We start from the raw sequence: 25,956 nt of genomic DNA on the forward strand, positions 1-25,956 counted from the left end.
AGTCAGTTATGTAATACAAAACTATAGGCTATCATTTTATACCACGATTAGCCCTAAAGCGCATTACGTTTTCAGAATTTTAGAGCACAAAGGTTAGATGTTTTAGTTAGACCTGGTAGGACATCAAAGCCCATGTAGGTAACATTTTTAAACGTTTTGTATATCTCTTTATTCACTTCTTTATTTCACTTGTAAAAAGGTACATCCTCGCGCAAGTTTGCGGATGGTGTTCTCTAGTTGCGCAGAGCACTGCTCGTGTTTGATGTATAGTGGCCCACAATAAACTTTGTGGAGTTTAAAAATGACAAAAAAGTTATCCGAAACGTTTAAAATGTTTCCTACTGTATATAGCATTTGATATTCATACTGTACGTCTAACTAAATCCTCTTACTGTATTGCTTCTTTATTGTCAAGAATTGTTCCAGTCTTTACGCCATTTTGTTTGTACAGTCTGTTCCAACCTAACATCCACAGTTGTGCGAAAGTGCTTATATTTTATTAACCCGAAAGCATTCTCCTCGCAAAACATTTTTATCAAAACGACATCACAGTTAAAAAGACCTAAAAAACATTTTCCTTGTTGCCAATATACGTTGACAAGCTTTAAACGAAACTTGTGACAAAAACAGACTGGAAAAACTACTGTTGAAAGCACAAAAATGGTGTGTAGGTTAAGAAGTATGCCTAGTTTTTTTAATTAGACGAGCTTTCAAAACGAAACTTGTGACAAACAAAGGGTGAAAAAGAAACTATTGAAAGCACTAAAGGGGTGTGTATGTTATAAAGTATGCCTAGTTTTTTTAATTAGACGAGCTTTAAAACTAAACTTGCGACAAACAAAGGGTGAAAAAACAACTATTGAAAGCACAAAAGGGGTGTGTAGATTATCAAGTATGCCTAGCGCTTTTTCTGAGCGACAATGCAAATTAGACTATATTAGAAATGTAATGCTGTCGTCCAATCCCGTAATAAATACAAAGCGCCAATGCACAAACTGCAAATTTGCGACTTTTAGGCCAAACTTGGACAATACCCGAAGTTTCTAGCGTCTCAAACCTGATCCTATCTCGTAGAGTTTCGCTGAAACGCGCCACGCGAAAGGTTAAATATACACCCGCGACCTATTCCCGGCCCGCCATTTGCCTTTTTGATTAGGGCGACATTCTCAGGTTTCCACACCTAAAACGCTGCCCGCAATACCTGGTCTGTGATCATTGCTTGGCTATGGTTGCTGCGTTTCGATTATCGTGCCTTAGCGGGCGCGAGTTCTCACGTTTTCACACCTTTCCCAATATAGAGCAACTTGAGCGGCTCGTGGCCAGTGGCATAGCCAGCCGAAAATTTTGAGGGGTGCGAAAATTTTGAACTTTTTTGTATAGCTTTTGTCATTGTATGAACTGCCATATAGAACACAAAGAAATATGCTAGCAAACCGTTTCAAGCAGAAACTGGCTGAGTTTTAACGCAATACTCAAAAACCATTCAAAAAGCAAAACCAAAATGACTAAAAACTAGTGAAACTACATTAACAAGTATAGCAAACGTAATAACTACGTCGTTTGTGACGTAACAATGCATGACAATTGAAGGTGCGGCGTGCCTGTGATCGACTTTTGTGGTACTGCTCATAGTTGCTACAAAACAAATTATTATTAAGAGTACAATATTTATAAATTGGGGGAGGGGTATGACCCCTGTACCCCCCTGGCTACGCCTATGCTCGTGACTAGCTCATTTTCTGCGCGAGATTACACGCATCTGCCGTGATGTATTGGGCTTGTTGAATGCCGGTGTCTAAAGGGGCGATATTTGTCTAAAAAAATTAACGCGTTAAAAAGGTTTAAAAAAATATGACGAAAGTTTCCTCTTAGTTCTTACACGCGTGACACGTTATGTCATGAAAACTTGTCTAACCGCAGCATGGAAAACAAAACGCGTTTATTTATACCTGCTCTTTTCACATTTTTTTTCTTTTTTTAGTTTTTGTTTTCATAATTTGAATTTTCCAGTTTTCCAGCAATGAACTTTGTGAACATACCTATTTTATGCCACCTGTGCAGTAGAAATACATTAGAATCGACATTGCAGTTTTTAGCTGAAAAACAACATAATCGGCTTATTTTCTTGCCGCCCTAGTTTTTTAGAATGCATTATTACGTTAGTATGAGGAATTTAAGGGTTTTTTATTATTTTTCGCCAATAAAACTCTCTGTTTGTTGCGCTCGAATTCAGCCAAAAAAAAAAACGCAATAAAAACTTGAAGTTGAAGAAAGTCGTTTATTTAGCAATATCGGTGAAAAAATCCTACAACGAAAAAACGAGTACAAGAAAAAAGAACGGGGGGGTGGTGCGTTACGCCGTCTAGCGGTAAAAGAAAACGCAGAACAAAAAAATTGTGACGAATTAGAAGTAGCGAGATAAAACGTCGGTAACACGGGGAGGAGACAAACAAAAGCAAAGAACAATAGGTTCCCCGTTTGGACGTCAAGTATGCAGGTCGTTACAGTGTCGGAGAATAAATAGAAATATATATATATATGTAGAAAAAAAATGTTTACTTTTTAAAAAAAAGGGCGTTTTCGTATTATTTTAGACTAAAGATGTCGTGCGCCTTAAAAATATATTTTTTTAAATATTGTTAAACCATAATGGGATTTTATGTTTAACCATAAATGTTTTTTAAAAAAATAATGTTTAACCATAATGGAAAAATTGTTTGTTAAAATGGTTTGAATATTCATTTGCCACAGCTGAAAGCCTTGAATGATGATTAAAAAAATTGGATCGACTATTGAAATGTAGCACCGGAAAAACGTATATATATCCCAGAAACAAAAATGTCACAACGCGCATTAAAAATTTGCTGAATTTGACAAATCGGCAATGCAAAACAAAATACACTTGTAGAAATATCGCTGACTTGAAAAAGAAACGCAACATCGACTTTGCTTACGAGTGGAAATAAATGGATGCCTTAGTGCTCGCAGAATACAACAAAAAACTATAGGCTTCGCTGGCAATAAATTAGGTTCAAAAACGAAAACTTTGCAAAACTAAGCGACGTGTTGTAAATAAAACTGAATGTAGAAGTTTTTGTTCATATTTAACAAATTTTGTGCCATCAAAAAAACCCAAATAGTTACCAAGAATTGGTTAAAAGTGTTCAACATTTGCTGCATATGTTTTTTTCGCGTTCGTTTGGCAAGAATATCGAAATAAGGAGCGAACGCGGACCGTAAAAAGTATTTTTTCGCTTTCTGGCGTCTCTGGTTGTCGGTCCGCGAAACTTCCGCGGGGCCACGACCACGCAGAACGAAAATATCCCGCGACTAACAACCTTTTGGATTGCCCGTGACGCGCTGCGCCACCGAGCGGCCGTGAAACACCCATCAAAGTGACCACCGGGGAGCGTCGTGGAGCACGGTTCAACAGCCCTTTCTTCTGGCCTTCTTAACTTGCTTTCTGGCCAGTTTTCTGAAGCGTCTGTGCCAGGGCAAAACGATGCTGTTCTTGTTGATGGTCATGACGCGTTTTCCGCCCGATCTATCGAACTTTCCTGAAAAAATATTGAAGCGTTAAGTGTGCGAAAAACATTCCGGTGAAAGAAAGATATGAAACAGCTAATTTAACATGTATTTTTGAGGAAATTGATCCGTTGGCTGAAATACGTGCAGAGGAATTCGACGTAAACCGTTTCGATGGAAGAATCGTCTGAAACTGCCATTTTTTGCCCTCATGGTTTTCCAAAAAAATCATAAATTAAAAGAACACTCAGGACTTGGAGTTAAAGCCGCCGAAAAGTTTATCGTGTTTTTACAGTTACAAATCACTTAAATATCACAGCAACCGTATTGAACTGGTAGAATTTACTTTCCATTTAATTATTTTGGCTACTTTATTGTATTTTTACAAAATGGCCACTTCACGAGGCCCAAAAAGGTTTCCTTCATATTCAGCCACGTCGCTTCTATTTTTCCAAATAACTGATAAGTTATCTAATTGACAGTTTGTTTAATGGCCTTTACAGTTTCAGAAAAAAATCCTCAGTTTTCTAATATGTCTTAGCTTGTTTCGTTGAAATCGGCTTAGTCCCAAAGGCGTCTCATCGCACCATTTAAAATAAAAGTTTGACCAAATTGGAACTATTCAAAGACTTTTTACGCTGCATGCGAGTGTTTTTCGTAACGTCAAGACGTAACTTGCAAAGTCACGTTTTGACGTAACTTTGTGACGTCATCCCAGAATGAACTATTATCATATTCCCCAAAACAAAAATCGTAAACCCCCCCCCCGAGTTCCTGGCTATATTTTGCGTGTTTCCACCCCTCACCTAGCAAGAGGTACTTTTCGTTGAGCTGCAGGCACTTGCACACGTGGTGGTGGAGTTTGACTTTGATGTCGTGGTACTTCTCGCGAACTTGGCGCCTGCCCTTTATGAACGACTTGATCACTTGGATGATGACCGCCATCTGTTTTCCCTGCTGTGTGGCCTGGACCACCTTCATCTGGACAACTGCGACAAAGAAAAAGGAGGTCTTGTAAACAAGTCATTTTTGAAGTGTCTTTTTCAGTCATGCAATTCTTGTAAACAAGTCATTTTTGAAGTGTCTTTTTCAGTCATGCAATTCTTGTAAACAAGTCATTTTTGAAAAGAAATTTGCAAATTAGGTCCAAGCCTATATACTCTCTAATACCAAACTCATGTCCCGGTCAAAGTGATTGCTATAGCAAGCTTGTTAATTTTTAAGTCATTTTTTGATTAAAATTAAATTTTTAACTCAAAAAATAATGAACTCGTTCCATCTCTAGCATTATTTCACGTATAGCGACCACCAAAACAAAATAAATAGCAAGAAAACTGTTTTACTCAAAAAACTGAAGTAAAGATGCCAATTTCACTAAAATGCATTCAATTAAAACAATTAATTTAAAAAAAGTAATTTATTATAAATTAACGACCAATTTTACTTGAGTCAAGCCAGGTCAAGTTTAGTCAAGTCAATTTACCCGAAAGACTTAATTTAAGTAATTTTACCCAAAAGACTTATGTTTAGTCAAGTCATTAAATAGAATCACCTAAGTCAAGTAAGCATTACAACATTTGAACCGAGCTAGAAAACTTTGGAATACTTGTTTCTTACGTCATAGTCAGTAATCAGATTGGAATTAAAATTAGAACACACAAACAATCTACACATTACATTAGAATTGACTAGCTCTACTTGTCTAATAATACATCTAGAATTGTTTATTTGTCCACGAGTATTGCAAGCGACACCCCGCAGGGTGTTACACATTTTTAAGAACCGTTTTTCCGACTTACCGAAGTCGGCCTTACAGAACTTGTTCACTCTAATGTGGGCCGATCTGGTCTGGCACGATCTGGGACACTTGGCTGCAAAAACAAACGCAGACGGTTAATTTAAGACCATTATTGCATCAGTTTGTTGTTGTTTTTGACGAATTGGTATAAGAAATATGCAGCCTTTACAGTTATGTGCGTTATGTCAGTTGTTCGCTGCTAGACTGCAATTTCAAAAACTAACCAGATCTAACATTCTACTTTATTGAATATAGGCACGGATTAGTTGAATCACATTTAAACTATATTTCGTCCGACAATTCAGCACCAAGTCATGATAAAAACTGGTGCCGGAGTGAAAGTCGAACCCAGTATTATTTTACAATAATACTGTTAGATTAGATGCTAGAAAATGTATTGAACTTCCAAGTAAAAAGGCAATTAAAAGTATTTTTTACCATACGAATGCTGCTTACGTGCTGGGGTGGGTTTGGGCGCCGCCGCTGTTCCTGTAAAAGTTGAAAAACAAGCTTCAGAATGAATCGCGCGACGCGAGACTCGTAAAAAAGCAACACTCGTGACTTTAGTTTAAATTTAAACAATAACACATTCTACTATCGACTATGTGTGATGTCACAATCGCTCTTGTGACGTCGCGAGGTTGAGGCTGTAAGACTTGATTCTTTCAACATGATTAGCCGCGTCTAAGTGGGCAGGGGGAAGGGGATTGTGTGTTCGAGGGGGTAGAATAGCAGGGGGTGCAAATGCCCCCTCGGGTGTGGGGGGTTGGAGCCCTCCTCGGCAAAAATTGGCGCACTATTGCGAAGAATGCGGCGCTGTCATGCAAAAAGCTGCACATGCATTATATAGCTAGAAACAGGTAGGTGCGAAAGTAGATCAGCGCCTGCAGAAGGATATTTGTTTGTCGCTGCATGCGCTTCCCGCTGATTTACTATCGCACCTGTACTGGAAGGTCGAATTATTGCAGTTGTAGCTCGTTGTTATTATTCATCGTTGTTATTAATGCTCCTTTTGCATTATTATTATTAATATTAATCATTTCTTTTTCGCGTCCAGTCGAATCAAGTCTGACAGCAGCCAACAACGCAAGTTCACAAACACACACAGACATCATTGCGGCAAGGCCAATTAACGGAATGCATCGGAGTTAGCGGCAATCAAAGCAGCCGAGATTCGTGGAAAATAATTGACTGAAAATCAATTTGGTTTCATTTTTTTTCCAAGCTGCTTATTCCGTGAATCGACCTTGTCCGTAAACAGTAATTAGGATTTGCTACGGACGGGATAATTCTTTCAATTTAATGTTTGTTTTTTTAATTCATTTCTAAATTATCTTTGATAGTCTAGCTAATAAGTCGAAAAGTTGTGACACGAAAATTAGGTTATTTAGTTGGGACCCCAGATTTTAGCCAGCAAATTTGTTTAATTCCCTCTGTATCCTTATTTAGTCCATGTTTTCCTTTTTACTGTGTATTTGCCCCAGGGGAGGTTATTTTGCTGTGGCATGATCCCATTTAGCCGTTATTTGCTACCATTTTATTAAAGTAACAAAACTTATAACCAAACTCTACATAATAAAAACACATTAAAGCCAGTGTTTCTTAACTTATTGCACGTTTTTTTTAAGTATAACAGACAGGCGTTGGCGACCCAATTATCTTCGCAAAACGTTTGGTAAGAAAAGAAAACATAAGACATAAACAATAATAAGATCGACTTTAATTAATATTAGCCGTGTATTCGTATGGCTTTTTTTTAAATTTAGAAGAAATCTTTCTCACAAGCAATTCCAATATATGTAACCATGTAAGGCCGCGGCTTATAGGTTGAGAAACACTGATTTAAGCTGACCCTTTAACCCCGGAAAAAAGGAAAAAACATGGCGCAAACCCCGTCCGTAGCATTCACAGAACTTTAGTGAGTTAAAAAGAAAAAAAAATTGCTTCACGTACGGACGCATGGGACGAGGACCGAACTGGTCTGTTCATAGCCCTTGGCACATCGGTTGCACCTTTTGCCGGTCACGCCGTCCTTACAGGGGCACTGGCCGCTGATCGGGTGGCAGATTTTGCCGGCGCCTCCTACAGTGTGGCAGTTGCAGGCTACAAGAGACAACAAGACACACAGCCGGTTAGCACGGCCGCCCGGCCAAACGAACTTTGATTTTTTCGAAAGGGTTGCTTGTCAGTTCGATTAAGGAATGTCCAATAATTTTTTTTTTCGATTCGATAAAAGTACGACCGCACGAATCTATAGCGAATAGCGTCGTTACCAATTGAAAATACGGTTAAAAAGACTAAATTTTTACATAGGTTCTTTTCCACTGTTGATTCACTATTTGTGGATAAATTTGTTTTTTTCAAACAACATTCGCGTTTGATCGATATTCGTTGCTTTAATAACGTTCGCTAAGCGTGGCTTTAAAGCACAAACTAAGGTGGTGTCGGATCGGTTCCGATACTACTCCAGTATCGGACGAGTATCGATACTACCACTTGGCATCGTGTGTGTATCGTCTCGAATCCGATATTATCGGACATCCCTTATTTCAAATTCCTTTAAAAGCAACGAATGAGATACCACACTGCTGCGTGGACATGACCGCACAAGGAAAGTAACAGCATTAAAGCTAACATTTTTCCTTAGGTGGTCAGTCCAACTGCTCTTGCATTTTTGCGGGATTTTGAAGTTGATCTCAAAATAAAAGTGGTTACAAAATTCAAAGAACCTTTCGATAGCCTCAATAGCCTTTACTGTAAAGCTCTTTGTTTCAAAAATTGTTCGGATGTTAGTTGTTAGTTGCATTCGGCAATCAAAATTTGCTGTTAGTAAAGGCAAAAAAACACATGCGTTTTATAGCACACAGGCTGGCCGCAAGCAGAACACACGCGTTTGTTAGCGTCGTCGTCCAATAGTGACGTCACAGAAGGTTTCCGTGACGTCACACCGTGTAGCAAAGTTCACAGCAAGGTCACCCGCCTGCAGAAAAGTTCTCGGAAGGCCCAGTTGATTTTGTTCAACACAAGCTTAAGTTATGTTTGAAAGAACCAAGTCTTACTCCAATGTTCGCCTACTCTTGTGATAACTATTGGTGATAGCGCGTCATATAGGGAAATAATACGCCATATAGTCGAAAATGCCGTTTTGTACAGATTTTATTCACTATATCTACTTGAAATACATTTTTCTTATTTTCCCACATTCCTTATTTCAAGATTGTGAATTTCCCATCTTGTAGATTCACGGAAATTTATTATCACGGAATATTAAATTCACATATGAAAACACTCAAACAGTTTTGCATGACGCAATCCGTGATGCAATTCAATGCCATTTTGTGAGCGCGGCGTGAAACAAGATGACGTGACGTATTTCGTGAAACACTCCCGTGAGACAGCGTGACGCGTGTTGCGAGACGTTTCGTGATACGTGATAAGGACCGTGAACGACAGTGTGATACGTGAGACGATGTGATGCGTTTGGTGAGACAAGGTGATGCATGCCTTTCATACGGAAGTTGTACGTGCGTGTAGTTTCATATTATAACTCAAAAACATTCACCAGTTACCTTTAAACGTAATGAGATTACACGCTTGTCACTTGAAACATTTAAACGGTCAGTGAATTTTTAAAACGGCGCTTTTTTAGAATTTAGAATTTTTTTTTTAAATCAACTTTCGTAACTTATGGAGGAAAAACTGTCATTGTGTTTGTTTTTTGAAAATAGCTTCAATGTTTAAAAAATGGTTTATTTCAAGACAAAAACGGGGGAGTTTAAAAAATGGAACGGCATAGAACGTTGAAAAAGAGGCTAAAACCTACATTATTCGCCGAAATTATGCGACATCCATTAAATAATTTCAGGTTGTTTTCCCAAAGTTAAAGTTTTTAAAATAATTGAAGCAGTGAAACCGGACGGGGAATCTATATAATTTCCCCTTTCAAAGCCCCACCCCCCCTACACACACACACTAGATCGTTAATCACCGCGAAAACTCTCGTTCGATCGGAATGCTTTCCCCCACATATTGTCGCCACCGGAAACAGTCTCCTCGAATCCCGCCAAATCGCTCGAATAACTGGCTTTGAAACTGCTTCGTTTTGTGTAGCGAAAGACTGATGATCAAGCAGCGCTCGCCTCGAGAGCTATTTACTCAAGCGCCGGCCAATTGAGCGACGGGGAGGGGTGTCCAGTGACAATTAGCCGACACCTCGCCGTCGCTTGTAGCCGAGGTGTGAAAATCGCGCGCGCCGCCTTTGTTTCAAGTGTCGGCTCCGATGTACCGGGCTCTCGGGTTACCAGCGACTGATAGGGCAGTGCCTGTGCGACCGGGACCCAACGCAGGCCCGGGGGGTAATCTTACTTGGGACCGTCATTGTCCCGGCCGTTTGTTCCGCCACGTTTTCCCATCGCGCGCTTAATCAACTTGTTCCCATGAATATATCGTGTCGTCCTGTTATATTACGCCACCCGAATGCCATCTTTCGCCCGCGCAATCCACAATCGATGACTATGTCAGGGACATTATATTTTTATTAATCAAAGGTGATTGTCGAGGCAAATATGCCAGGAATGGGAAAGAGGTCCCACGGTTGCTGTATGCTGTTTCGAAACTTTTTTTAAACGTATTTGCGTGTTTTGATCGAAACTTTTCGCCGTCGGTTAAAAAGAAATCCGCGCGATAGTTCATAAATGTATTTCCTTAAATTTCACCCGGCTTTTGTAACCGAAAACCATTGCTCGGAACAAGTTAGATCGCGGCCCAAATGTGGGCTTTTTCGCCAATTTTAGTGGGCCACGAGCTATTTATTATTCCCTCAGTTTTATAATGTAGGTGTGGCCGCGTGATAGCCCTACATTCATTCTACAGTGTTTCAAAAGGTTGGTTTGGCTAGAGTTTTAGCCAAGTTTATATACAAATTTTTCGAACGTTTTTACGTTTAAATTAAATCTATTCAGCCAAAAGTTGGTATTTTTTGAACGGCATGTTGTGCCGCGTGACTTATAATTTTGATAAAGTCTAATTTCTGTTTTATTAAGTGGAAATGCCATTATTTCGAGCAAAATTCTAATCTACTTTATGTGCCTCATGCGTCGCGTTTCCTTTTAATTGAAGTTTTTCCAATTTAAAACAAATATTTTTTTTTTCATTTGGCGCGATCACTGCAGCTGCATAATTTTGCGCGAAAGTAGGTTCGAGAAGAACAGGAGTTTCTAAGTTAATTGTTCTGCGAAGTCACGTAGATGGCTTTCAATAGCCCTTGAAAGAATATTTTAAGCCGCAGCTAAAAAAAGTTTGCCGACCACTGTAAATTCTAAACCGTATTCTTCGGCGCTTTAATTAAGGTCGCTTGGGCATCAATCAAGTCGCGTTTGAAGGTTTCTTATCTTCCTACGGCCCTGCAACCCTCTTTTCCGTTGAGTGTCTACAGTTCCCTTGGACCAACGAGAAAAACTTAATGAACAAATACCGACGCTTTCAGAGGGCCTTCGGGAAAAAGCAAAGCTTAACCCCAGTCGCGTTGTTAGTCGTCCCCTAATTAAAACACTCAACAATGGAACGGCGCAAAATCGCCAACAGAATCGCACAAAATTAAATTACAACCCCCCCCCCCTACCACACACCCGCCACAATGCCCCCACCCCTCTATAGGGATCAGTATTGTCTTTACCTTTCCCAGCACCCCCTTTAGCCTGGAACGACCGTCGAACGCTCATCAAACAGCGGTTCGGCCATTACGTGACATTTGGCGTTTTGGGACACGTTCCGCGCCGTGATTGGTCGCTCGCTTTTCATCAAGTCAATTCATAAAAAAGCGACGCTCGACAAAAGTCTCGACGACATAGTAATCCCCCCAGTCTTTTCATTCGTTTCCCAGACCCGACCGTACGACACTCGAGACCACTTGGTATACTGTGTACTGTTTAAGGCGGTTTAACAAAAACTAATAACTTCAATATCACGCCTGGGCATGTCCTTAGGGCGGTTTTACGGATCGAAACCAAGTTATTCGCGTTTAAGTTCACATAACCGAACCTTTTTTTGTTTTACCGCGAACGAGACGAAATACTTGGCGCTGGATAAGGTATTCGATAGTTTTAATGCTACATGGCGACCTAAACCTAATATTAAAAAATACAACGTGTCTGGCGACTGGCGTGTATATCAATTTTAAAAACCGTTGCAAAAACGCAATGTTTTCGTTTTGCGTGGTTAAATAAAATGTGAGGATTTTTTTCAAGTGATTTTCGGCAAATCTTTGCAAAATTTTGCGTCGTTAGAATCACGCACAAAAACACTGCAACACCCGAAACGAAAAAAACACCACAAAAAGTATAGAAAATAAAAAAACAGGATAGATTTGTTTTAACAAAGTCTAAAACTGTGTTTAAATCAAATGAACAGTGTATTAAGTAAAATTATTCTTTAAAAAACACGAATTTAATCAGATTTTAATGTTGATTCTCGCTTCTAGAAATATCAAATGTCAAACTTAAATTTTTTTTAGTTTTTTACAGAGACATAAAAATAAGCACAGCACACGGTCAAACGTACACAATAGCTATTGTCACGTCACGCCTCTACGACAAAGCTACTTTGTTACGCAACACTGGTTAGCCACACAAACAATTGCGTTATTCGAAAAGGTGAAACAGTTTCTAGAGTGTCGAATTACAAAGAGTGTTTCCGTTTATCCAAACGCTTTTGTGAGACTTCGTTTAACATTAAGTGCTACCACTAAGCTTACTGCGTGATTAGCCTACAATATAAACCAGTAACACAAACGCTGTGGATAAATATAACATGCTGTGAGTGAATATCTGTACCTATGGTGCTTATTTGAATTTAACAATAATCAAAGATAACACAACATTTTTTTAGCTGAAAACCTAATTTTGTGCTTTTAACAAACGTGTCTTATGCTACTAACGCATCGTTTTAAGGCGGCTCTATTGGGTGGTGTGCATTGCTGGACTGTAAAGGTTTAGTGTCTACTGCTGGACCCCTTAATCAAAAAGGCACATTGTAAATAATACAATGTGAAAGCTCAATGTTAAAATAAATACTTCTCAACTCCCTATTCAGGTTACTCTGTTAAAAACATGTACAAGTAAAAGGCATGTTTACAGAACTACCTCGAAATAGCAAATGCTGCCTTAACTGCTAATTGATCTAATGAACATGTGACTATAGGTGCTGTTAATATTATGAGTCTATAGCATACGTTACCCAGCAACGAAAGTATTACTTGAAACACATGTGGCACCTTTTTAGACTCTTAAGGTTTCGCGGACCCCGGTTAAAACCCCTGCAACATAACCACGTACACTCCCCAGCAAAGCCGCCTTGGAAACGATACGAAAATTCTACAATCTACTCTTATAAAAAACGTCCACGCTTTGACCTAACAACGTCCCACTTACGTTTGCACGCGGTGGTGCTGGCGATCGAAGTGGCGTTATTTCGCCTGAAGCCTGGCTTGCACTTGTCACAGAAGCGTCCCATGGTGTGGTCCCGGCACCTCTGGCAGATGCCCCCCACCCCCGTCTTTCGGTAAAGCTCGGCGTCGAAATGGCATCGAGTAGAATGAAGGTTGCAGTGGCATGCTGTCAGAAAGGCACAAGTTTTCGCTTAAATGTATGGAGATAACAAGACTACAGACTTCGAGCAGTGGTTTCCGACAGTTTAATATTTACAGGCAAATTTTCAATAATTACCAGAATTACGGACCCCTGAATTTATATAAAAAAAAAAACTTTACCTAAACCAATAAGTTCGTTAAACTGGGCTTTCACTGATAGAAAATAGTAACCAAGCAAACTTGTAGTCGAACTAAATAAAAACAAACACATAAATGGTACGTTTACTGTTGCCTTACAATAGACAAATATGACCAAGAAAGCCGGGAAACATTTGTGTGTACCCCTAGGGGGTCCGCTGGTTGGGAACAAATGACCACGAGGCTCGCTACATACAATTTTTACTCCTATTGTTTCGACAGCCAACGTTTGCCATTTGTTTGTATAAAAGTTCAAAGTAAACAGATGTAGAATTGGGTAGCATTGTGTAATTGTTCTAATAAAACAATGCACCTCTTTGGCGTCATAAACTTTAAATTGGCTAATACCAAACCGCATTGTGCTAACGTTCCAAAACAATAATACGCTTTGTGACGTAATAATAGTCTCAGTTTGTAATATGATAGAGGGAACATTGCAATTCCAATAACTCGCTAATCGTCAAATAAACTGTTTAATCGAAAAAATTCGAAAGAAGGACTCATGGCGAAGGTGGAAAAGGGAGCCGGCCGATTTTAAAGTGGCCACTTAACCAGCAGCAGTAGCGAGGTCGCCCTCCAAAAGTCTTACAACAACACACCAACACACGAGAAGAACTCGCGGGCTCGACCGCAAGAATTCGGGGCCTTTGTCCCCATTTTGCCCCCTAAGGCCCATCGGGGCGCGGGCAGGGGTCCCCGTCGCGGCACTCGATATGGGCGCGCGTCACCGCAGCTGTTACGTCACAATCGCTTTGCAGTTCAAGTTCGATACTTGTCGAGTGCGATTTCCGCGGTGTTTTTTCTCTCAGTTTACTTGTGTTGCGCCCAACTTGAGGCTAAACCCGTCGGATTGACATGTTTCCCACACAATCTGATCCCAAACCCGACACCGAGGGCGACTCAAGGTCAAATCCCAGCGCCAAGGTCGAATCTATCAAACGCGCGCGCTCGGCCAAATTAAAGGGGCACCTGTGTGCGCGCTTTTGTGTCCAAATTTACCCCGTACGGTCGCCCCGCAAACACCACACACGCAGTCTTTATGCAAGCTCGGGCCTTTTTCAAGTGGACTGTATGTTGCAGTTGCTGGTTAGTCTGCTGTTTCCAAGTACATAGGGTTGCGGTTACAATATATTGCGTACACGATGCGGAATCTTGGAGAAATTTTAAGTGGGTTTTAGGACTGATCCGGTGAAATAAAATACCTCACTAATCCACCTGTTTGTTATTTTTCAAGTGTCGCTTAAATACGTAGTTTAAAACGCTATACGTTATTTTGAGCAGTTAAACTTATACTTTTAAAAACGTGAGTTCAATTGATTGCGTTAAAAGTTAAGTTAATTTTAAATCGTTTCGGTTAGTTATCATTCATTAATTTAAACTTCCGCGCGAAGTAATATATGCTTTCCTTACGACCACGAGTTCTTTTTTTAAGGTCGTCTTGCCATTTGAAAGTCGTCAAAGACAAAAATCAGTTAACTGGAAAACTCAGTCAAGTCAATGATTGACAATCTTACAAAGGTCAATTAACAAGACGCGTCTAATAGCGGTAAGTACCTGTAAGGCGTGAAAAATCGATCACAAACGACAAAAAACATTAGCGGTTTAACATTTTCCAAAATCGCTTTAACAATTTAACGGGTTACGCAGCCCTTGCCCTTTGTGTTGACTCCTACGGCAAAAACAGTTTAGAGTTTAAACATTTTGGCAAGCTCCGAACAGCGAAACGCAAGATTGTTGCGCACGTGTGCGACCGGCCGACTATAAATACTCGGGGCCAGGCGGGCCAGGTGCACTCTGTGCCTGATGTGGTTTGCCCCCCCTGGCACCGCGGAACAACTGGCCATGTTTCGTGGCCCCTTTGTTGGGCCGTCTAGCCAACATTTTCGGAAATTTAAAACTGAACCTTTTTGGATTGAAATCCGTTTTTTGAATGCTATTAAATGCTTTTACATGTATGCGAAAACAACCATTGTTTGCTATTCGCAGCGCGCATTTTGCGAACAAATATACTTTTTTATGGAGTTTAACAGATTAAGCCATCCTGTTATTTTAAACCGAAAAAAAAACCCTTAGTCAACCAAATGAATGTGAAACCTCTACTCAAACCATTCAACAACACTGTAATTACACAGCTTTTAATTTTTCTTTTAGAGTTATTACACTTCTTTAAATGAAACCAAAAAAGGACTCTTAAGTGACTTAAATACATTTGAGTCAAATAACACAATCAATAAACCTGATATATACCAAGCCTTTTTTCACCAATTTAAAGCGGAAATGTGCAAAAAGGAGCCGGTCTTTACAAAGAGGCCGCGCAAATAGACCTGTTATAATATTGATGGTCTGCTTCAATACTTGGTCGCGTAACGAGAATTTCATTAAAATCGCCTCATTTCAACGCCGACAAACAAAAATGGATCGCGCGCAGGTGCTCGACTGGGGGGTGGAGGGTGCGATTGTTACCTTACAATGGGGCAAATTGTGACGTCACTCGGAACGCGTTTCATTAAATTCGAAAGTCGAACGCGGCATAATTTTCGGTTGGCTTCGAAACGAGGATTGAAATTTTCGAGAGGCGGTGGAATTAATGCCGATGTATGTTGGTAGAAATGTCAAAGCCCATATAGAAGTAGTTATCATTTTAAACGTTTCGATTGTGATCTTTGGATTCATTTTTAACATAGAATTTAAAATGCTACCTAATTCTGTATGGGCTTTGATATTACTACTGCGTACATCTAAAACCTCCAACCATTATGCTCCAAATTTATTATTAATTTAAAACTATTTTAAAATACCGCGGTTACGCGAGAAAAACATAAAATAATCTGCTGAAAAAAACAAAATATGCGCTACAGTCAATGAGCGCCAAAAAAACGCCAAGAAAACTGCAAAACAAACCTCGAAATACAAAAAAACGCAACAATTAAAACCGAATAATCCCCAAATCGATAAAGAATCGCGCAGAAATCCGCAAAAGCGACGGCTCCCGCCATTGCCAGTGCTGCGGTGCGGCAAACGTGCAGCCGAGACAGGGAAAAAAGGAGAAGTCAATCAAAGTTGTTATGACGGCGGCAGCACCAGGTGCCTGAAACCTCGTTGTGCGATAAGCATCGCGCCTCGTTTGTGTCGAACATTACATGACCCTTGAACCCTGAGCGTGCGCGCGCAATCCGAAACCAAATAAGCTATTGCGGGCGGCAGCGTTACGGCCCGGGTAATTATTACTGCGCACCTTGTTTTGGCAAAAGATGATTATCTCTTTAATTAATTAGTTTAAAGATGAATATTTGATCATTTTGGATTTGTTTACCTTTCTTAGCTTTTGCATGGAAATTTATTGTGTTGCGAAACTATTTTCGTCCTTTTGCTAAATAATTGCTTTCTCTGGCGAAAACTGCAATAACTACTTCGTTTTTTTAAGCATAGCTATGGCGTTTCACTGCAATTCGCGAAACCCACAGGTTTTTATCAGTTAACAACGTTTCATTTTTTCTCCTATAGTGTTGAATCACATTAAGTTCACCACCAGAAAAACCTTAATTTAAATTCGTTGAGATTCTGTACAGCATCCAATATAAAATAAATTTGTGCAAGGGTGGGAATCTAACTTACTACCCTGAGTGAGCTGATTTATATTTTGATTATTATCATTCTGTGGAGTGCTGGTAGCATTTTGAAGCATTTCGAAGCATTTCAATTGTGTTTTTTTTTTATTTACAAACAATTTTTCGTTGAATCTGATCACTACATGGATACCGTTGCAAATCAGTTAAAATGTAGAATATCAACGCCCATACAGAAGTAGGTAGCATTTTTAATTTTTTATGTTAGTTCAACAAAGTGAAAAGGGACTGATTCAAAATGTAATTTGTTATGTTACAATTCTTTTTAATTTAATAAGAAACACAAATTATTTTTTTTTTCATCGCACCACTAGAGACAGCCTTACCCGTTCAACATATTATTAGTTTAATCTCATTGCTGCATGGGTAACTTTCCAAATCAAGAGTCACCTCTTATATTTTAAATTTGTTTCTTTTATTAAGAAAAACAAACTGTTTATTTCACCGTACCACCCACTAAACACGGCCTTGTCCGAACCGGGCGGGCGGTACCCGTATTGTTTGGTCTACCCCCGAATCCCTTTGTCGCACGTCGCTCGTCGCATTGTTACGTGATAATGTGGCATTGTTACGAGTTCGAAGGTGACGCGAATGCAGACTCCCCCCAACGCTTTTGGAAAACCTCCGCTACTACACAGGAAACCGATTCCAGCAATCGCGGTCGAAAGAACAAAACACAAACTCCCCTCGAAAGTTTATAAACGCCAAGTTCGATTCGAAACGCAATGGTAACAAGTTTTACGCAGAAACGCCCACCTAAACTGCATTTAATGCTGGCCAAAATTGAAATCGGCGGAATATAGTTAAAATCATTTTACGTTTTAGATTTACACCATCAAGCCATTGCACAACGCTTCTCTATGTTCACTAAATAAATTTGATGTTACGTAATATATCGCGCAAGTATTTGACAAGAAAGGCAAACATGTTCAGTCAAGAAGCCTGCAGACATCAGATAAACAATCACAATTTACAATTTGCGAGGCGTGAAACAAATAATTAATTAAAGTAACTTTTTAAATAGCAAAATGATAGGACCCGTTTTACTACGCAGGTATTTGGAAAAATTAATATGAAAAAAGTCCTCCTAGATTTGGTATCGTACAAAAGTGACAGAACGTTTATTTCGAAAGTAGTTGTTTTACCAAGTACCGTGTTTAGTCAGCAAACAACATACACGCAATATTAACTTATAGGTCGTAAAGCCAAAGCATTTTGTTTAATTTTGTTTAACTGGTTAAAGGTGTTGTTAAGCGTTAAACTTTTTGTGTTTTTTTGAACTGAATGATTTAATCGCTTATTGCTTTTCGCATGGACTTTTGTAGTGGCCAGGTTAAAAATACTCACGTTTTTCTATTAATTTGCACAAATTTACCCCAAATTCACCCAATTGACCACATAATGCCATAAAATTCGCAAAACGACAAATTTTTTAAATTCGCGTTTTTGTAACAATTTTTATTTCACGTTTTTTAAACATTATTCCAGATTTTTGGCGGTATAACTTTTTCCGATTTTTTGTTCGTTTAAGAAAAACCTTTGTTCACGCTTTTGAAGTGGCCAGTCGAAAAGACAAACAGCACCACATTTTCCCCAGCAGGGTGCTTCCGGCAGAAGTGACAAAATCACACAGCAGCGGCGACGGTCAAACCCTCCTAATTAGTTTACCAAGTCAAAAAAGAGGCCTCTTAATTGGCCATAAGCGTTCGCGGGCACCGCCTAATGGGTTCGATGGTGATACATAAGCGACGAAAGCAAACATGCCGGGAGGGGTAATTGTGTTGTCACATACTCGCAAAAACCGTCGGGACAGTTTAATCGGCAAACACTCGAAACTGACCACCGCCATCGCATGCATATGTACCCGTGCTATTGCTGCTGTTTTAGTCGCCTAATAGCCTGCCCGGCCTGCTGTTTGTGTGTTGAACGGCTTTGATGTAGTGCTGCCATTATGACGTAGACAATCGCGGCGTGATTTAAATTTAAAAAGATGCCCGACGGTCACCTGTTCGATGTTGACTCTGCTTACTCAATCGACAGTCGATTACCAGCGTATCTGTTGTCACCGATTTTGAGTACATTGGGCTCCAACTGCTTCATATTTCTCAAGCGCATTTTTAAGTTAAACATTATTAACAACAAATGTGCACTCTAAAATCGTGTACAAGTGGCTTTAAAAGTATCAATTTCGATTTGCAGTGGAACAGGGCTTTATATTTTTTTAGAAGTTTGTAAATCTTTTGCAGATGATAAAAGTACTAAGAAAGTCTTAATTTAAAATACAACAAGAATAACAAAAACCTATCCCGATTTCACATTTATTGGAATATTGAATAACAAATTTTAATTGAAACTATATTTAACCGATATCCTCTTAAGATTGATACTTTCTTTTCACAGTTAAATAAGACCAACTACGGATTGTTATTGCTTTGCAATTTCCACGCCAAATTTTCGCCCCAAATCGAGGAAATTGATATTCGGGACTAACCTTTTCGGGCGTTTCCGAAATAATAAGCACTTCTAGAAAAAGATCAGCCAAACAAACGACGGTCTTCTAATAAAAAAACAGCGGTTTGTGCGTAGGTAATTCCCGGCGAATTTCAAGTGCACACTACGACCGTATATAGGCCAGCTGTGAAAACCGTGGGCGCTGAAAATTACCGGAACCTCGACGTTTTTTGCCTCCCGGGCGGCTGTTGACTTTTGGCATTACGGACTTACTTTATTGGCCAGCTGTAATTTGAACCCTCGCCTTGTTGTGTTAGGCCCGGCGGCTTTTCCGAAGTGTTGTTTGGGACAAATGCGTTTTCGTTTGGGACAAATGCGTTTTTTTTTTTTGGTCGAAACAAATACTGTTTAAGCCCCAAGTTTTTCTTTTTGAATCGGCGTGCGACTTTTAGGTAATGTAAATATGCTGTTTCAGTTTTACGTGTTTAATCTATTTTATCAAACAAGTAAAATTAAAGTTTAAGGCCCCATAAAAATGCCATAATAAAAAAGGGCCTTATCAAAAAACGCCAGACGTTTGTTTAAATAAACATGAATTGGCATTATCAGTTATTAAAAAAATAAGTGGTATTACCAGTTATTCTAGCAATAAACAAACCAGGTTTTGAATTCCATTAACTTTCCCACTTTTATAACATATCCATAGGAACGCCATTTTCCAATGTGCAATAAATCATCTCGCCTTTTCACCTTACCATCTACTTGTCGTACAACGAATTGCACCCACATTAAGGTAATGTTACAGAAAAAAAACACGGTGACTCAGACGGCGTGCGTTTATGACGTAACAAAAGTGAGTGGTGTGTCGGTTGTGGAGTGGATCAGGAATTTTCAGTCGACGACCCGCTTTTATTTTATAAAACTTTTTGGCGAAGGATTAGGTTTGACAGGTATTAACAGAACATTTCTCGCTTACTTTTGCAAACTTTGGTAATGTGCATCTTAATTAAGCACTTTGTTTGGCATGAGTTTTAAAATTTGCATATAAACATCGAAAGTTAGAAAAATACATGGTATATTACAGTTACTGGTTTGCCAAACAAGCCAGCGCTACTACTTCCGAAATGACAGATCTCAGTTAATGATATGCACATTTGAATTAGCTTCAAGTCAAATATATATGAATGTAACAGGTGTGGAAACGGAGTGGCTCTACTTACGACCCCCAAAACTCGCAGCGATCTCATTTTTTTTAACCAGGCCCTACTTGCGTTTTCACCAGGTCCCGTTAAGAGTCACCGCTCTAAGGGTAAAAATACGCAAGCGGGTCACAAAACAGCCGTAAAGGCAATACAGCCAGGTAGCCCAAAACTACGAGTGTCCTTACCACAGTACAGTGGCTAAACAACCGGGCCAATGACTGACGCGGCGGCGCATACTGTACTCGGTCAATATTTGCCCGCTGCAGTGAACAAAAAGACCCGGTCGACGCAGCTAGTCAAACAGCGACCCAACCTAGCGCCAATGTTTAAGGACGGCGAGTGGGCCTTTTTATTTCTTGCGACCTGGGCCCGAAAATTGGGCGGCTGTACGCAGTTGATCATCTCGCCCACCTGCGAATTGAGCCCCGCCCCCCTAAACCCCAGCCTGCGCCAATATTGCGTTTAGATTTTGGGAAGCGATATCTTCCACCCCACCCCCGCTCTTCTACATTTCATTGTTGACCTTCGTGATGCCAAAAATTGGGGCGTGAAGTTTGACGATCTTAGTGCTAACTAGAAAAAAGATTCAAAATTCAATTTACTTTTAAAGAAAATATAGAATAAAGAATAACACAATGACAGCGAAACGACCTTACGGTCCTCGAGCTGAGCTGCCCAAAAACCTTTTGTTTTTATTGGTTAACTTTCGTTATTGCCGAACAGAGAAACTATTGCTTCGACGACAACGCAATTCCAACAGTCGTGTGTTCGAATCCCCGCAGGGCATAAACCATCAATCGTTGTTCGCTAGGATTTTGACATAGCTTGTTGGCCAATCATGTTTAAACGCCTTTGAAAAAAACACAATTCGCATTTTTACACGCTTTTTCCTTTAAAATCCATAGCGCCGCACCACAGCTTGTTCCAAGTTAGACAAGGGACGCGAAAAATTCTAAATTATTAACGCGCCTTTCCGCAAGCGCATTAAAACGAAAAAAATCAATACGTCTCAGAGGCAGTCGCAACATTCGCCAAGTTCAGTGATTCTCAACCTTTTATGGCTTACGACACCCCCCGACTGGAATTTTCGTCCAGTATTTTACTGAAATGTCACCATAAGTGGAACTGGAACAACACAAAACACAAATAGTTGCTTACCAATTGAGCAAAAATCAGATTCGTAAAAATTCTCAAATACCTATCGGCACCCTGGAGCATTAGAAACGACACACTAGGACGCCGCGGCACTCCGGTTGAGAACCACTGGTCAATTTCATTTAGCGCCAACTAACATCAGCGTACGAGCAACATGCAACAGTATACAGCTGCAAAACCAGGTGGCCCATGCTGTATCCAAGATGCAGCACAATGTTCCTCAACCTTGACCGTCGTTCGTGACAGTGACAAATCAGTGGAAAAGGCCGCGAAAAAGCTTCAAGGAAACAAGAGGGGGCGTATTTCTGCTTGGCGCGCGATTTTAGCCCGAAATTAAGTCGCGCTAGATTTGCTTTGTCTACACAGGGTGGGCACTGGGCGCGACTGCATCAAACAAAATCTCACACAGGACTCGAAGAGAGTTCAATGTTGATTTCTAGCCACCACGAAAATTGCCCGGGCTATTTTAAGATCAAGCGAATAGCTCAGTGGCAGGTCGCGTCAATTCGTTTCGTTTAATCGAACTTCGGGGCTTTTTGAACTTACTTAATCATGGGTTCATCATGGGGCGCGATGTTCTACAGCGACACAAATTGGATAAACAGAAATTTAAATACCAGGGCGACCTCAGAAGTATTACTGAAACTTGTTTTTGCCCGTTTTTTTAATGACCAACTCAAGGTAAAAATACTCGTCCATGTCTACAATACACAAGTCGCAATTTCATTACTATAAAGAAAGTGGCCAAAGTGAAGTACATAAATTTACAGAAAAGTTGGCAAATTGTTCGCTATAAAGGGCAAACCTGCCATATTTAACGACACCGAACAAATGTAACAGCAGAATTCTTACATTTGCGGTATAGTGAGGTATTTCAACTTTCCAGAGTCTTAAGTAAAAAAAACATCAATTAAAGGTGGTAAAAAAACGATTTAGCAATTTCCAACGGCCCTCTCGCCCGCATCGGCCTTATCGCTTTGCCAAAACGCCGCCCGCGGAAAGTTAATTTCCTTTTCGCAGCCAACAACAACGCGACTGGACATCCGAGCCTTTTAACGTCGAAGCTAAATCGAGCGGGGCGCGTCGGAATAATAGCGCTGGACAGTGAGCGAGTGGTCAGACAGGCCTGTTGTGGTCAGTGGCCGGACAAAGACACAACAAAGTGGACAGCAGCGGGCCGCCGCACCTGGGTAAACAAGATACGCGCTACTATGCTATGGAGCGGCCAGACATGCGCCTGCTGTGTCTTGCGATTCGATTAAGGGCGCGGGCCAAAATCTGTCAACCCAGGGCGATCGATTCAAAATTAATTTCTCGCCCCTGCTGCTGCCGCTGTTGCCGCTTATTTTCGTGTTCTTTGGCGAGATTACGGTTTTGTTTCAAAACCGTGGCGTGTAATTTCGCGAGTTGTTTACTTTCATTCAGTTTTTGTGGATCATTTTGACGTTTGTTTTATATACCTAGTAATTTTTCGGTACGAAAAAAAATCACTAGGTATAGAAAAAAGTAATGTCAGGCTATTCGTTTTGAACGAAACCTTGACGTGTTTATTGCATTGACAAACAATACGTTGGGATAAGACTAAGTTTGCTTTGGAAAAGAATGCCATGGCAAAATATTTCACTACAAATTCGGTTTGAAGTAAGTAACATCTTTTCTAAATTAATATTTTTTCGGTAGAAAACAGTAAGTTCGTTTTGTAGGAAACTTTTATGTGTTTAATTGCAAGCAATACGTCGGGAATCAGACTTTCGGTTTATACTTTGTTTGCACCAGAAGAGCGATTTCTATCTATTGATATGTTGCATGTTGGAGCTAACTCTATTTTTTAGTTTGTTAACGTTTGAGTATGCCATGGCAAAACGATCCCATCAAATATCAGTTAACAGAATAGTCATTCGTTAACCAAAGCCGTCTAACTTGTCTCAAATCAACGCCTCTAAAGCAATATTTCAACAGCTCCCTTCACCCAGTACCGTTTAAATCCCCGGCAATTTATACGAGCTGAGTTTGCAGCTTCCTCGCGCTAAGGACTAGCAAGGAAAGCACGAAAAACCCGCTTCCTGCCGCTTTGAAGCCGCCGGATATCCTCTCCCCCTGCCCTAAGCCCCAACCAGTCGCCGACTGGGCAACAATTTCAAGCCTCCGTGACACGCCTTGAGTTTTTTTCACTCACTCAGCCATTTTTTCTCGCACAAAAAAAATCGCTTTCGCTGGATCTTTTCGATATAGGTGAATTCTTTTTGGCTAATTTTTCGGCGAGCGGGGTGTTTTGGTTTCTGGAAACAATTTTTTTGTACAAGCCGTTTCAGACACACATGCAATTTAAAAACACAAGAAACAACTGAAAATTAACCATATTTTAAAGCCAATAAACAACTGAAAATTAAGCGTATTTTAATGCCGATAAAATTAACCGATTAAGGCCAAGAAACAACCGATAATAATTAACCATAATTTAAGGCTAAGAAACAGCCAAAAATTAATCATATTTCAAGGCAAAGAAACAACCAATGATTAACCATTATTCAAGGGCAAAAACCAACCAAAAATTATCCATATTTCAAGGTCAAGAAAAAAAAAACTAACCATATTTTAATGCCAAAAAACAACCAAAAATTAACCATATTTCAAGCTACAAAACAACCAAAAATTAACCATATTTCACGGTCAAGAAAAAAACGAAAACTAACCATGTTTTAAGGCCAATAAAACAACTAAAAATTACCCATATTTTAAAGCCCAAAATAAAAAACAATCGCGCCCACTCACCGACGCACTCGTTGGCGTTCTCCTTGGTCGCTCGCTTCCAGGGCCTCTGGTAATGGAACTTCTTGCATCGTTCGCAATCCACGCCGTCCGTGTTGTGCTTGCAGTCGCACGCCAGCTTGCCCTTCTTAATAATACACTGCGAAGCGTGGCCGTTGCACTTACAAACGCCGCCGATGCTAATATCGCTGATTGCGTAGTGGGTGAAGTGAAACTCGCTCCTTGGGGCCCCTGAGGCAAAAGGTGGGGCGTTTGATCCGCGAACAGGCTTCTCCAGAGCATGGCGCATCGTATAGGTGCCTACATAGCCCAAATGCCGATGCCGCGGCTCTCCCTTGCCAATACCGACTGCGCGGCTACCCCGTGAAGTTGGGCTTTGTGCGCTGGGGGCTGGGTCCAATACAAAACGCACGTTGGTGGCGGTCACCCAATCCTGCATTATAAAGCTTTTGTCGATGTCTGTCCCCGACGGTCGCCCGTCTAAAGTGTTGAAGATCAGGCGACCACCTCTGACGCTGCTCTCGTCGGCTAACTCGGCGCACAGCACTTCGCGTTCGTTCGTGTCGTTCGCAAAGTTCTTGTTGGGCAGGTTGAACTGCGCCAAACAGTCGCGCGCATAGTACTGGTAAGCGTCCCAGGTTTTGCCGTGGTTTGTAGACTTGTAGATGGCCAGCGCTTGTGGAAGATGCGAATGGAAGGTCAAGGTTATGTAGGCCAGTTCGAATCGCTTGCCAAACGAAACTGTCAGAGTGATTTCGCGTTGCGCCGGGCCCCTGTGTATGGCTTTCGACTGCCAGTAGGTCGGGTTACCGGTGTCGTTGTTGTCGGTCAGGTACTTGGCCGGGTACGACTTGTCCCCTCGCCTCTGGCAATTGTCGCAAACCTGCTCTACGCGCCCGCCTTCCGCCTCGACCAAGTGACAGAACTCCTCCTTTTTCGGGTCGCCGCAGGTTTCCGACACTTTCACCTTCTTCAATGACTGAAGAAAGTCAATGCTCGGTGCGCACTGACGCGGCGCCTTGTTATCAAAGCATGGGTCCTTGTTTATTCCACCGCGTGGAAGCGATTTGGCTCCGTCCAGTGAAAGCAGGGTAGCGGCCAACAGGAAAAAGCAGACCTGACGCGTGGACGGGCCAGGGTTCGAACCCCGTACCGTCGAGTTCCGAAGGTTGAAGCGTCGCCGGCATTCGTCGCACAGGTGCTGCTGGTGATCCGGCGCCATTGTGGCGTTTTTCTCTTTTGTTTCGTTGGAAGCGAACGCTCCTTTCTTGCGGTTTCAGGCTTTAGGTTTAACGCGATTTTTGCAGCTACGTTACGCGTTGTTTAATTTTTTTTTAAATCGCTGTGGGGAAAAATAAAAATGGCGGATTAGAAAAATGCGCATAAGAAAATCAAACAAATGTTAACCCTGTTTTTAGAGATATGCAAGCCCAAAATACGCTTCATTTGCCTTCAACTTGTTGACAAGTTGTTTTAAAACCTATCAAAACAACCGAAATAAGCAAATACACCAATTACGCCTTGCATTTTTCACCTGCCACCTGCAATAACACAAACCCTAACGTATGAAGATCTCAAGTTAAACCGACCGGGCTGCGAGTTTCCAGCAAGCATATAGCGCCCACAGCAGAAGCCCGTCTTTTCAAG

General features: G+C 40.7%; 1 protein-coding gene across 1 annotated transcript; it reads right to left on the minus strand.

Moving 5' to 3' along the window:
* Nucleotides 1-2,304: 2,304 nt before the first annotated feature.
* Nucleotides 2,305-25,646, minus strand: LOC146138751 (netrin-3-like). The gene is made up of 7 exons (XM_083393646.1): nucleotides 24,313-25,646; nucleotides 12,751-12,933; nucleotides 7,277-7,426; nucleotides 5,780-5,812; nucleotides 5,325-5,396; nucleotides 4,332-4,514; nucleotides 2,305-3,557 (listed from the first exon to the last, which is right to left on the minus strand). Exons 1-7 carry the CDS (start codon nucleotides 25,529-25,531, stop codon nucleotides 3,427-3,429), a joined length of 1,971 nt encoding a protein of 656 aa, XP_083249772.1. The 5' UTR covers nucleotides 25,532-25,646; the 3' UTR covers nucleotides 2,305-3,426.
* Nucleotides 25,647-25,956: the final 310 nt, after the last annotated feature.

This window comes from Ascidiella aspersa, chromosome 7 (assembly GCF_963924565.1).
Source record: "Ascidiella aspersa chromosome 7, kaAscAspe10.2, whole genome shotgun sequence".
Taxonomy (NCBI): domain Eukaryota; kingdom Metazoa; phylum Chordata; class Ascidiacea; order Phlebobranchia; family Ascidiidae; genus Ascidiella; species Ascidiella aspersa.

Bases quoted from the DNA above. Each gene is read 5' to 3' on its own strand.
- LOC146138751 (XM_083393646.1), bottom strand. From the start codon at position 25,531: ATGGCGCCGGATCACCAGCAGCACCTGTGCGACGAATGCCGGCGACGC. The intron at 5,813-7,276 runs GTACGTGAAGCA...CAACTTTTACAG, and splicing joins GGTCCTCGTCCCATGCGTCC to GAACAGCGGCGGCGCCCAAA. The intron at 5,397-5,779 runs GTAAGCAGCATT...TTGTTTTTGCAG, and splicing joins GCCCAAACCCACCCCAGCAC to CCAAGTGTCCCAGATCGTGC.